Source organism: Mobula birostris, chromosome 29 (genome assembly GCF_030028105.1).
Source record: "Mobula birostris isolate sMobBir1 chromosome 29, sMobBir1.hap1, whole genome shotgun sequence".
NCBI classification, from domain to species: Eukaryota; Metazoa; Chordata; class Chondrichthyes; order Myliobatiformes; family Myliobatidae; genus Mobula; species Mobula birostris.
Genome location: NC_092398.1, coordinates 13795249 through 13808284, shown reverse-complemented (window position 1 = coordinate 13808284; position 13036 = coordinate 13795249). Strand labels below are relative to the sequence as shown.

At 42.4% G+C, this 13036-nt stretch overlaps 1 protein-coding gene and 1 non-coding gene across 2 annotated transcripts in view; both read left to right on the top strand.

Annotated features, from left to right (window-relative positions):
* pum1 (pumilio RNA-binding family member 1) overlaps positions 1 to 13036 on the top strand; it is a 95982-nt gene that overhangs the window by 68830 nt on the left and 14116 nt on the right. The window contains 2 exon segments of the mRNA XM_072246846.1: positions 5269 to 5406; positions 6923 to 7048. Coding sequence (XP_072102947.1) covers positions 5269 to 5406; positions 6923 to 7048 — 264 coding nt within the window.
* Positions 10076 to 10212, top strand: LOC140190325 (small nucleolar RNA SNORA50). Its single transcript, XR_011883587.1, has one exon. It is a non-coding gene; the product is annotated as a small nucleolar RNA SNORA50 (small nucleolar RNA).

The window sequence follows — 13036 nt, the reverse complement described above, 5'->3', positions numbered from 1 at the left end:
ATAGATAGATATACTTTATTAATCCCAAGGGAAATTTGGTTTTGTTACAGCTGCACCAACCAAGAGTAGAGCGTAAATATAGCAATACAAAAAACCACCAACAATCAAACAACAAAATGCAAACTATGCCAGATGGAAAATAAGTCCAGGACCAGTCTATTGGCTCAGGGTGTCTGACCCTCCACAGGAGGAGCTGCACGTTCGATGCCAGTGTTGTATCACGGTGGAATGTGGCCGAAGTCCAACAGTAAAAAGTTCAATATCCAGTCTGCAAACACGTTCCTCGATCGTAATATACCCTGGATTGCACCATCCGTTGTTAACCAGATCAGTAAGCACGAAACTCCTTTACGCTTACCGCTCTCGGTGCACTTCCGGTCAGCCAGAATGATATTATCCACCGAACTCCTCTTCTCCAAAAGTCTCTGTTGTTTTGACCCGGTCCTCTTTCCTTGGCTTTGTGATCCCCCTCTGTGTGTTTTCCTCTGGATTTCAGCAGGGGTGTCCACCGCTCTGTTAGCTAAGCCGGCCAGGATTTGCTGGAATACACAATGCGACCATGCTTCTGTCCCGCGTGTCGGGATGTAACCATTTCCAGCGCTAAAGAAAACCCAAATAAAGCTCTCTACCAGCATGTTAGATAGGGTGCAGCTTGGACATGTTACCGTGAGAGGAAAAAAAACTGCTTTCCAGTTTTCTGCCTAACTCCTTTCCTCATATGGGCTGTCCCTGCACTACATCCATACAACCAACCTGATCTATTAACTTCATGTTTGGTTATGGATGTGTGTGGTATAAAGTCACCATTTGACCATCAACCCTGCACCAAAGCTGTCTTAGTTGTGTTCTCCTTTACCTTCCTCCATGAGAAATCTTTTCCAAATAACGTGCAAACTGCACGCCAGCTGCAGCATGTTCATGCTTGAACTGTTTCTGGCACTATGAGACGGTGCCTTTCCTAGCTGGGTCACTGCTACACTGGGAGAACTATCTTAGCTGGTGTTTGTCAAGTGCTAGTGGTGGGCTGCGATGCAATTCTGGATTTCTTTCTCAAGCAGAAAACTAGGCGATGACAGTGGGAGACCAATTTTTGTATTGGTGATTATAATTCAGTTATATTTACATAGTATCAAAAGGAAAGATAGTATTGTGGTTAAGTCAACTGATAAGTGATTTTGTGTAAGTATATTGGAAACAGCTTCAGTATAACAAGTTGAGACAATGACGGGCTTTCAAGAAAATTCTGTGGATTCAGGGTAAGTGTTCTCACAAATTTAATGGGACTTTCAGACATGGGATCTCTGAAAAGATTATCAGACACTGAGTACTTAATATACCAGGAAGTCTTGGAGAGTAAAGGCGCCGTGGGAGTGAAAGCAAGAGGGAGACTAGGAGAATGACAAAAGAGTATGAAAAATAAAGGCAAGGAAATTGCAAAGTTGTATTAATATTAGGGAGCCTAAGAAAAAGTAGTGGTTAACTACCCCTGTATGTGGTGGTGGACATTGGACAGGGAGGTTCTCGGACATTTTGCAATCCAGGGAAGGGTGACAAAATTGGCTGGCCAGCCGGGAGCACTGGGGGCTGTGAGGTTCACAAAACTTAATACTTTTGATGTATTAATAATCTAGTTCTAAATTGCGAAAGCGTGAGCAGAGTTTTCGGATAGTACAGAAGTTAACAGTGTGGTTTACAGTGGGAAAGAAAGATTTTTTTGACTGCAGAAGGATCAAAAGATGGCCAGGAGAATGGCAAATAGAATTTATTTAGGGAAGTGAGAGGTTATGTTTGGGTGGTGGAATGTGTAAACGTGAGGATATTGAGATGCGTGGAAGAACACAGGAACTGTATAGAGGTATGCAGATCAATTGCTGAACGTATCAGGATATGTCAATAGGGAGGTTAAAAAGGCAGATGATTTAGGAAATATGTGATTGCACAAGAAGAGTCAGGTAATGGGTGGAGATTAGTCTCTACCAAAGGAGGTGTAAGGCACTCCTTCCCTCCACTAACCTGCAGGTCACCCGTGGGCAAAGAGTAGCACCTGTTGAGCCCCCGATCAGGATCATGTGAAGCCCTGGAAGCAGGTGGTGGATGGTCATATGAGCAGTTGGTGCATATCACGTCCTGGTTATGTGAGCATCCACTGACTTCTGAAAATTATTGATAATGGCTGCGGTCATCTTTTGTGTAAAGACACATTGCCCAGAAGAAGGCAATGGCAAACCACTTCTGTAGAAATTTTTTTTCCAAGAACAATTACGGTCATGGATGGACCATAATCGTGTACATCATACAACATGGCACATAATGGTGGTGACTGCAGAGATCTTCTCAGGGCTGGAACGTTTTACCTGTGGAATGATTGGATAAGCCGAGTTGCTTTCTATGGAGGAGAGGAAGCTGCGAGGTGATTTAATTGGGAAGATTTAGGGTGCTTAGAGTAATCTACCTGCAGCTCAGGGGCTAGTAACCAAAGAGATTTAAATACAATTAGAAGATTGGAGGAGTTATGGCAAAAAAAAAAGGTGTGAAATTCTCTGCCTGAAGGATAGTGTTGTGAGAAATATACCTAAAAGTATATTTACCTTTGAGGTAAAGTCGAAGTGAAAACATAGGTGAAAATATGTATGACTGTTTTTTTCCTTTATCATGTACACATGTTGAGACAGGTGGCCTCCTGCGTCAGATTTTCTGTAACTATATGACTAAAGGTTTCTCGCATACCTGTAGTCCTTCATCCCTAATTCAGTTGAGCACAGTATTCCAGATGGAGCCAAGCTTTTTTAATATCGACATAGCAAAACTCCCTGGCTTTTGTTCTGAACCACTCAGCTATTTGTCCTTTTACCTTCAAAAAATTTATGCCTGACAACTCAAGTTAAAACCCATCAGGATAATATCTCCTTTGTCATTACTAACCTCATTAACTCTGGAAAAACTCCAATCCACTGCCACCAAGCTCACCCTGCACTGCTTATCTCTTACCCAAGATCCACATACCTGACTGTCTGGGTAGGCCTGTTGTCTTTGCCTGTTTCTGTCCTACTGAACTCAAGTCCTCAAACCTCATCTTCATTCTATCCCCTTTTCCACCTACATCCATGACTCTTCATGTGCATTCAATCTCCTCAACAACTTCAGATTCCCTGCCCCTGACCACCTCATTTTTCACCATGGATGTCTAGTCCCTATACACTTCTATCCTCCCATCAAAAAGGCCTTAAAGCTCCCTGCTTCTTTCTTGGCAAAAGACCCAACTAGTTCCCCTCCACCTCTGCCCTTGGTCTGGCAAAACTGAGCCTCATCCTCAACAGTTACTCCTTGGCTCCTCCCATTTTCTCCAAACTCAAGGGATAGTGGTGGGAATCCGCATGGGACCCAACAATGCCTGCCTTTTCGTTGGCTATGTGGAACAGTCCATGTTCCAAGTCTTCCCTGTTAATGCTCCCCAACTCTTCCTTTGTTACATTTACAACAACATTGGTGCTGCTAAGCTCATCAATTTAACCAACTTCCAACCTGCCTTTAAGCTCACTTGGCCCATTTCTAACACCCCTCTCCCCTTTCTCAATCTTTCTGTCTCTATCTCTGGAGACAAGCTGTCTACCGACATCTTTTATAAACCTACAGATTCCCATGACTATCTCGACTGTATGTCCTCCTACCCTGTCTCCTGACATCCCCTTTTTTCAGTTCTTTTGCCTCCACCGCATCTTTTCCCAGCTTGAGGCTTAGTTTTCCTTTCCTCCACTATTGTGACTCCCCTCGGCTCCATTTCCTCCATTTCCCATACATCTGTGCTCACCCTCTCTTACTGCCGTCTTAACAGCAATAAAGGTCCTCTTGTCCTCACCTACCACCCCATGAGCCTCTGCATCCAACATATCATTCTCCGCAACTTCCGTCATCTTCTTCATTCCTCCCTCCTGGGCACATATCCATGCAAGTGACAGAAATGCTACACCTGCCCGTTCACCACCCCCCTCACCTCCATTTAGGGCCCCAAACAGTCCTTCCAGGTGAGGCAACAAAAGGCGAATCTGTTGGGGTCATCTATTATATCTGGTTTTTCCGATGCAGCCGCCTCTACGTTGGTGAGACCCAACATGAATTGGGGGACTGTTTTGACATGCAACTCCTCCATCTGCCAAAAGCAGAATTTCCCTGTTTTAATTCCTATCCCCATTCCCATTCTGATATGTCAGTCCATGGCTGCTGCTTTTTGCTAAGACGAGGCCAGTCTCAGAGTGGAGGAGCTGCACCTCATATTGCGTTGAGGTAGCTTCCAACCAGGTAGCATTAACGTTGGTTTCTCCTGGTGATTTTTTTTTCTCTTCCCCTTCTCTCTTAACACTTATTCCCACTTGCCTTATCACCCCCCCCCCCCCCGTGCCCCTCCTTCCCTTTCTCCTGTGGTCCACTCTGCTCTCTTGCCCTCGACCTTGCTCATCCACCTGGCTTCACCTATCACCTTCTAGCTGTCCTCCTCTTCTCCCCCTTCCCCTCACTGCCCTCCCAAATCTTTATTCTGGCGTCTTCCCCCTTTCTTCTCAGCCCCGAGGAAGGGTCTCAGCCCAAAATGTCAACTGTAATTCATTTCCACAGAAGCTGTCTGACCTGCTGAGTTCCTCCAGCATTTTGTGTGTGTTGCTTTGGATTTCCAGCATCTGCAGAATCTCTAATGTTTGACATTTGTTAGTAATCTGTTCTTTTCCCTTCTTCCCATTGAAATGATATTTTTGTACTTCGTCATTGCACTACTTCTGTCACTTGCATTGCACATTCCCAGCCCATCTGCTTTTATGTCCTCTTGTGACCAATTTACAAGTTTCATGTTATCTGCATGTCTTGGAATTCCAAACTCCTTCCAAACTAATTTGTTAGTACTCAGATTTTGAAATTGTTAACTTCTTCCTTGGTTTTGTGCATTGCTGTTTAAGCTGTACGTTTGCTGATGCAGCAAATTACTGTGTGAAGTTCTATTTCTCACATTCTCAAGAACATTCCTACTTCCTTGATCTCACGGTAGAGGTGCACAGGGAGCAAATGTATAACTTCCCCACTAGTAAGCAGGATTTAATTTGTTGGCAATGGCTCAGCCATTGACATAGTTTATAAAAAGAAATGGAACATTAAAAAATCTATGCAGAAACTTGCTGGAGAATTTGCATGTAATTTGTATGTGAAAGTGAATGATTTGGGTAGTTTGCATTGTTACCAGCTTAAAGTGTAACTTAATCAGTGCTCATTCCTGCTGGTTTTCAGAATGAGATGGTAAAAGAACTTGATGGGCATGTCCTGAAATGTGTCAAAGATCAGAATGGAAATCACGTTGTGCAGAAGTGCATTGAATGTGTTCAGCCACAGTCGCTGCAGTTCATCATTGATGCTTTCCAAGGACAGGTAGGACCTGATTCCCTCCATCACCACTTTAAACATGGGCTGCATCTTGACCAAGTAAAATGGTTCTTCGCGTTTTATCTCAAGTAGCTTAGATGTTAGTGTGGGGCATTATGGTTGTCCACACTAGCAGCCAGGAAGGGAAACCACATAGTTGGTTGTGGAAGTAGGAATAGTTTTCTCGGCTGACTTGAAATCAAGTCTAAAGATCAAAACTGGTTCCTTAACATGGAGCTCTGCTTTCCTTCAACAAGGACTGTTACAATTTCTATAGGAAACTTAATCAAGTTTTAAAACAGAATGAATTATTGACTGATGTAGTTATTGGTAAAGGTGAGCTATTTGAACAATCTGTCCATGGATTCATACAGCAATACAGCGTGGTTACAGAACCTTTGGCCCAAAGAAGTCCAGGCCAACCCTGATGTGTTCATATGAGCAGGGATGCAGAGCACACAGTAGCACGCAGGCTATCCTTTATTGATAACACTGCTGCTACAATACATGAATTCCTCCCACATGGAAGTAACTGAGTGCACAGCATTAATGCATTAACTAGGTTGACTCTCAAGTGCCTTTTAATTATTTCCCCTTTCATTCTAAATCTATGCCTCCTAGTTCTGGTCAATCCTACACTGTGGTAAAGACTGTTACTGTCCACCTTAGCTATGCTTCTCACACTTAAACATTTCTATCAGCTCACCCCTCATTCTGCTATGTTCTAAGCAGTAAGGACCTATCCTGGCCATCCTATATTTGGGGAGAACAGTACTATAGCACACCGGGATTCATTTCCTGCCACTGTCTGTAAAGAGTTTGTGCGTTCTCCCCGTGACCACCTGGGTTTCCTCCCACAGAACTGAGATGTACTGATTGGTGGGTTAATTGGTCATTGTAAATCGTCCTGTCATTAGGTGAGGGATAAATGGGGGTTTGCTGGGCGGTGTGGCTCGAAGAGCTGGAAGGGCCTGTTCCATGCAGTATCTCAATAAATAAATAATGCAGGCCTCTAGTCCTGAAAACATCCTCAAGTCTTTTTCTATGCTCTTTCCAATTTTATACCATCTTTCCCATAACGGTGACAAAAACTGTTGACAGTACTCCCAAATTTATAATATCAGACATCTTCCCTGACTGATAAAGGCCAGTGTGCTTAACATCCTTTTCACTGCCTGGTCTACCTATGATGCCTCTTTCAATGAACTATGCACGTGCATTCCCAATTACCCTGTTCTATTACACTCCTATTACTATTAATAATATCAGTCCTACGCTGGTTTGACTTTCCAAAATGAGAGATACCCGAGAGATGATCAACCTGTATATAAACCAGAAGTGGAGAAAATGGTAGGAAAGCTAGAACGTGCAAGTTATTTGAATGGCAAGTTTGTGTTGTACCAGATTGCAAAACATTACCAGTTTAACACGTTTTTTACTACATATAAAACGTAAAATTTATCCTACCTTACAGATTTCCTCTTTTGTGACCTGGTGCTAAGCTGTTCTATTTTTGCTAAAGGTTTTTGCACTGTCGACTCATCCATATGGGTGTCGTGTTATCCAGCGAATTTTGGAGCACTGCATGCCTGAGCAGACCCTGCCTATCTTAGAGGAACTACATCAACACACAGAACAGTTGGTTCAGGTATGTGTCTTTGTATGCTCATGTAACTGTCTTTGTCTTACTATCATTCTATGATTTGGAGACATGGAATATGAAGCAAGCCTCACTATTGGCCCTTGTGTGTAGTGCCTCTAACACTGAGATTCTGCCTTTTTATTCTTACCCAAGGGTTCCCAACCTCGGGTCCATGGACCCGTTGGTTAATAATAGGCGTCCATGGCATAAAAAAGGTTGGGGATCCCTGTTCTAGACAGTGCAGTGAGGACCTCTTAAAGGGTGCTGGATAGATATGTTGATAAGGTAGAGATTTCCAGTCTCTTAAGAATTTTCTTTTTGAATAAACTTTCAGGAAGATGTATTTAGTCTGTTCTACTCAAAGAAAATCTCTCTGACAAAGAAATCAGCTTGATGAAGTACCATGTTGCCTTTATATAAAGAGACTAAAACTTTTGCACACAACGGTGTGTTATAGCAATCGTGTAACAGCTTAAGACATCACTCTCGTAATCCTTTTTTTAAAATTAAGATCAACATACCGTATAAATTTACTTGCTGTGTACTTTGCCACATTCATACAACAGTACGGATTCTATGTGTCCACAATTCCCAAACTCTCGTGAGTTTGATAACCTATTCTGTGCTTTCCCAACAAGGTGGGTGCGTGGAATGCACTGCCAGCGAAGGTGGTAGAGGCGGATGCAATAGGATCTTTTAAGAGACTCTTAGATAGGTACATGGAGCTTAGAAAATTAGAGGGCTATGCGGTAGGGAAATTCTAGGCAGTTTCTAAAGTAGGTAACATGGTCAGCACAACATTGTGGGCCGAAGGGCCTGTAATGTGCTGTAGATTTCTATGTTTCTAAGGTGGATAATTTGATACTTTACATTATATAAGATACAATTTGGCTCATTTACTCAGCGTGCCCAGTCTACTGTAAAGTGCTGATAATCTGGCATGTTTGGGTTTGGGGCTGATTTAGTAGATTGTCTGGACAATTGGATGTTACTTATTCTGATAGTTAATGATTAAACCCAGCACATTTGTTGTACATTTTTTAAGATGTGCAATATAACATAATGTTCTACAATTCCCTCATGCACCCAGTAATGACTACAATTAAAGTAATTAATTTTTTGTACAACTGAGACTTCTGGAATCTATCAGATGGAGCAAGTGAAAATGGAGCTTGAGTTGTTTGAAAGAGAAACGCAAGGATCAGGCTGATGAATCAAAGGCGAGCATGGTAAACATCTGGTGAGCCAGTTATCAATTCATTGGGTTTCTGAATGGTTGAATATTATGGACTGCTGTGGTTTTTGCTTAGCTCCATATTCCTCTAGAGCAGGGGTATCCAGTTATTTTTTGAATGCCTTGGGCCCCTATTATTATCCAAGAGGTCCATAAAACCCCAGGTTGGGAACTCCTAATCTGGAACCTTTTTCGACTTCCTTGTAGGTTTCAAGGTTTCAAAGGTACATTTAATGTCAGAGAAATGTATACAATATACATCCTGAAATGCTTTTTCTTTGCAACCAACCACGAAAACAGAGTGCCCCAAAGAATGAATGACAGTTAAATGTTAGAACCCCACAGCCCCTCCAGCTCCCCCCCCACGCGTAAGCTGCAACAGAGCAATGATCCCCTCCTCCCCCACCAGCAAAAAGAAACATCGGCGCCCACCACCGAGCACTAAAGCGTGCAGTAAAGCACAGACTCGCAGTATCCCAAAGGCTACTCATTCACTCGGTATTCGACATACCACAGGCTCGCTCTCTCCCTAATAAGGGAGAAAGAGGTGTCTCCATTTTACAGCGAGACAGGAGACGTAACAAACAATTCGCTGATTTACCATGTTAAAAGTTTGTTGTGTCGCCTTTTCCATGCTCTGCCCAAAGATCTCGGGGGTCTGAGCACACAGCCAGAGATTTTCCATCTCCCACAACACACTGATTTCCTGCTGAGGCATCAGCCTTTGATCCACCCATTTCCAGGGCCACGGAATCCCGGAACTCCGAAGGCAAGCTAATCTCTTAAGGCCGCATCCTTGGCTTATCGAATAACAGCCAGTCATGGAACCCCGGGAGCGGGTCCCATTCCCGCAAAGAACCAAAGTCTGTGTAGCTCCAGGTCAGGGTCTTCAAAAGAACCCTGAAAGGGAAAAATAGAGATATTAAAGATGGAAATGGAGCTGTTTCTGCAGATGCAAACAAAGGAGTTGCTGTTAGGTGCCATTGTCTCCTCCTAAGCTGCTCCTCCTCTTGTATGAAATGATCAAAAATATTTATCAAAAATTACATGTGTTACACTTGTGATACTCACCTAAAGTATTGATTTAGATTTTACATAGTTGAGGCCCAAGTCTTTGGGGGCAGTTCACTGTAGCATTTTTTAACCAGGTTTTACTAAAGAGTGGACCAGTCTACCGGTCTTGCCTCTGATATTTTATACAGGTAACTATTCTATTTAATTGTGGTTCATCTGGAAAAGTAGTTGGTGCAATTAATCAACTGAAAACTTTACCTCTAGATATAAATCATGTTTGTTTAAAAATATTACGCAAGCTTACTGAAAGTGGACGTGGAAAGCAATGGACTTCAGTTGATCTTTTATGAAACCCTTTGCAGGATTATGGAACTCCCTGTTGGTTTTATTACAAATACTTTAATGTAGTCATTGTTATAATCTGACAGTTGTTGCCATTTTGCAAGGTCTCACCATCAGCGTTGGTGACTACACTTCTTAAAGGATTCTGAATGATCCTCCTCTGGTTTGAACTGTGCCATGCCTGCTTTTTTAATCTACCTGAGTGGGAGGCAACTCCCAGGCTTTGGGTTTCTGCTCAGAGACGATGCCTTGTGATTGTGGCCTGAGTTGCTTGATAATGCACTAAATTGTCATTCTGGAGGTAGCTTTATTGTAGAGAATTTCTGACTAGTCTGCATAATTTTTAAACACATGTTTTGTTATCTAAGGACAAATAATGTAAAATATAGGGATCGAAAATGAATCTTGCATTTTCATTCTGCTCTTTTTGTTTGTGGTTGCCTCTGCACAGTATTTGAACCTGTGATCACTGATCGGTAGTGCCATGGGCCAAGCAACTGTGCAACAGCAAATCCTTGTGATAACTGGAACTTCTCAGCATTGGACACTGAGCTGTTTTTTTTAAACGCAAGGGACATGTGTAAGATGTATGGCTCAGGATCACTGGGTGTTGCAGTTGCAATAGATTAATGACGTTGTATGGGACATGCTACTGATTAAGTAATCTGAGATACTCCTCACTCTGAGGTTGTAGCCTCAGGAAAAGGCATCGCATGTCATCTTTGATCAACAACTTGCCAATTAATTCTTCCACAATTGAAGCTGTGTACTCAATTTCGATATATTGCAATAATTGCTTCCTGATTTTAATTCAGATCCTCAGATCCGCAAAGCAGAATGATGCATTTCTCTTACAAGGGATACTGAAAATCTAGAGTAGTGGTTGCTAACCCGTCGATCGTGATCGACCGGTTGATCTTTGAGACTTTCCCAGTAGATCCTGAAAAAAATACACAAGTACCATCGTAATGTGAGCATTATAAAAATAAGTAATACTAATTAGGATAACGGTAATATAGCAATACTTTCGCAACTGAAAACTGTTTGTAAAGAGAGATTGTTTCTGGGTTGCAGGGTTTTAGTTCCGTTCTTTCTGCCCAGTGCGCATGTGTGTAGCTCCCCCGCCATGCACGGCGTTTTCAGCGTAGCCTGTGCTGCATCAAAGTGACCAATTAGATTAGATAAGAGTACAGACTGTCGCAAACATCAATATACGGCAGCGGTAGTTGGAACGCACCTAGCACATCTTTAAGAAAAAAGCCGAAATAAACAGCTAGTTAATTATGTGCCGCCCGGCACGTAAATGTCGGCCCAGATCAGAGGCGACGCATTCGGCAATCACCTCTGATTTGGGCTGACATATACATGCCGGGCAGCACCTAATTAATTAGCTTGTTTATTTCGGCTTTTTTCTTAAGAATGTGCTGGGTGCGTTCTGGCCACGGCTGCATTCTTCGCGCATCAGTATTGGTCCGCGGCCCGGAGGTTGGGGACCACTGATATACGACACTCGCTGGTGATATCCTGATAGCATGGTGAAGGCTCCACGAAAGAAGGCGAAAACGTACAAATTCCTTCCAGGATGGGAAGAGGAATTTCTATTGACCTTGGTGAAAGACAAGTGTGTATGTATGTTGTGCCACCAAACACAAGCACTGACTAAAAGAGGGAATCTGGAGTGGCACCACAGCACCAACCACCAGAAGTTTAAAGACACCTACCCCGCAAAGAGTGCAATTTGTGCCAGGAAAGTTGAGGAGCTGAAATCGGGGTTGAAAGTCAAGCAATCATTTTTCACAAAACATTCTGCTCAAAATAAGGCTGCTATTGAAGCACCATTTCGTGTAAGTCACCTTTTGGCTAAGCACAAGAAGCCTTTTACAGATGGCGACTTATTCGAGGAAGCAATGGCCATTACCGCAAAGACTGTTTTTAGTGACTTTAAAAACAAAAACGGCATCACAACCGCAATACATAATATACCGCTTGGCCCTGCAACAGTGACAAGGAGGGTAGAGTCACTGTCAGAGGACATGGATCGACAAGTGTTAAAGGACTTGTCACTCTGTGAATATTTTTCACTACAGTTCGATGAATCTCTGGATGTAGTGCAAACGGCTCAGCTTGTTGTATTTGTCTGAATGGCTTTCCAGGATTTTACAGCAAAGGAGGACTTCCTCACTCTTTTGCAATTAAAGGAGAGAAGGAGAGGTGAGGATGTTTACAATGAGTTTTAAAAATATGTCTGTGAAAATGACATCCCCGTTCATAAACTGGTGGCAGTTACTACTGATGGGGCCCCAGCAATGCGCTACGGTTTTATAGCACTAAAAGTCAGTGCCTACTTCGGGTCAACATATCTATGTGAAATTGCATTTTCACAGATGAAAATTATTAAATCTAAGTACAGGAGCTGTCTTACTAATAGGCACCTCAAACTTTCTCAGACTGGCTGGCTGTAGTTATGAGCCAAATTTCGGGGAACGAGCAGAAAGTATTCAGCCCCAGTCATCACACTGAGTGCAACAGTCAATTTTTATTCATTTATTTATCGTGTTGAAATAAAATTAAGTAATGAAACTTAGCAATAAAGGTAATAAGCTTAGTAATAAGTAATTAAAGAAAAGTAATAAAGGTGTGAAGTATTGTAATATTCTTAAAGACAGCTATGGCCTGTTCGATATGCTAGTTACAGTGTTTTCTTGTTTGTCATACTTTCAAGTTAATTCAGAAGTATTTTATGTAATTCAAATACAATTAGCCCAAATAAAAGGAAGTACAATCTGAGCTGTTTTTTCTCTAAACAACTTAGTAGGTAGATCTTGCTAAGGTCGCGGCAGGGGATCTTGGACTTAAGAAGGTTGGTGACCACTAATCTAGAGCAATCCACACAATGTGGTGGAGGAGCTCAGCAGGTCAGGTAGCATCTACGGACGGGAATAAACAGTCAAAGTTTATGGCCGAGGCCCCTCATCAGGATGTTGATGCAGGGTCTCGGCCCGAAACATTGACTGTTTATTCCCGCCCATAGATGCTACATGGCCTGCTAAGCTCCTCCAGCACATTGTGATGCATTTTGCTATTTTTGTTTCACATTTTCTTTGCTTGAAAAGCGAAGAAGCAGCAGAAAGTAATGCCAGTTCCTTCAGAGGAAAGTACTGTCAAAGCAGTTATTTTTCAAAGCAGCAGAAGGAAGGCTGTAATTGTAATAGTAAGAGAGAGAGCATATTAATCATGCCCAATAACAAATGTGTTTCATAATTAAAATTTACAAAGGCTTTTATAGATGCTGATTTAAGACGCATACTTAATTTAGGTTGTTTATACCCAAGTATGCCTTGTAGTCAGAAAGTGCAAGTGTTGGATAGTAATATTTTTGAACTTTTGAACGATCCTAATATCCA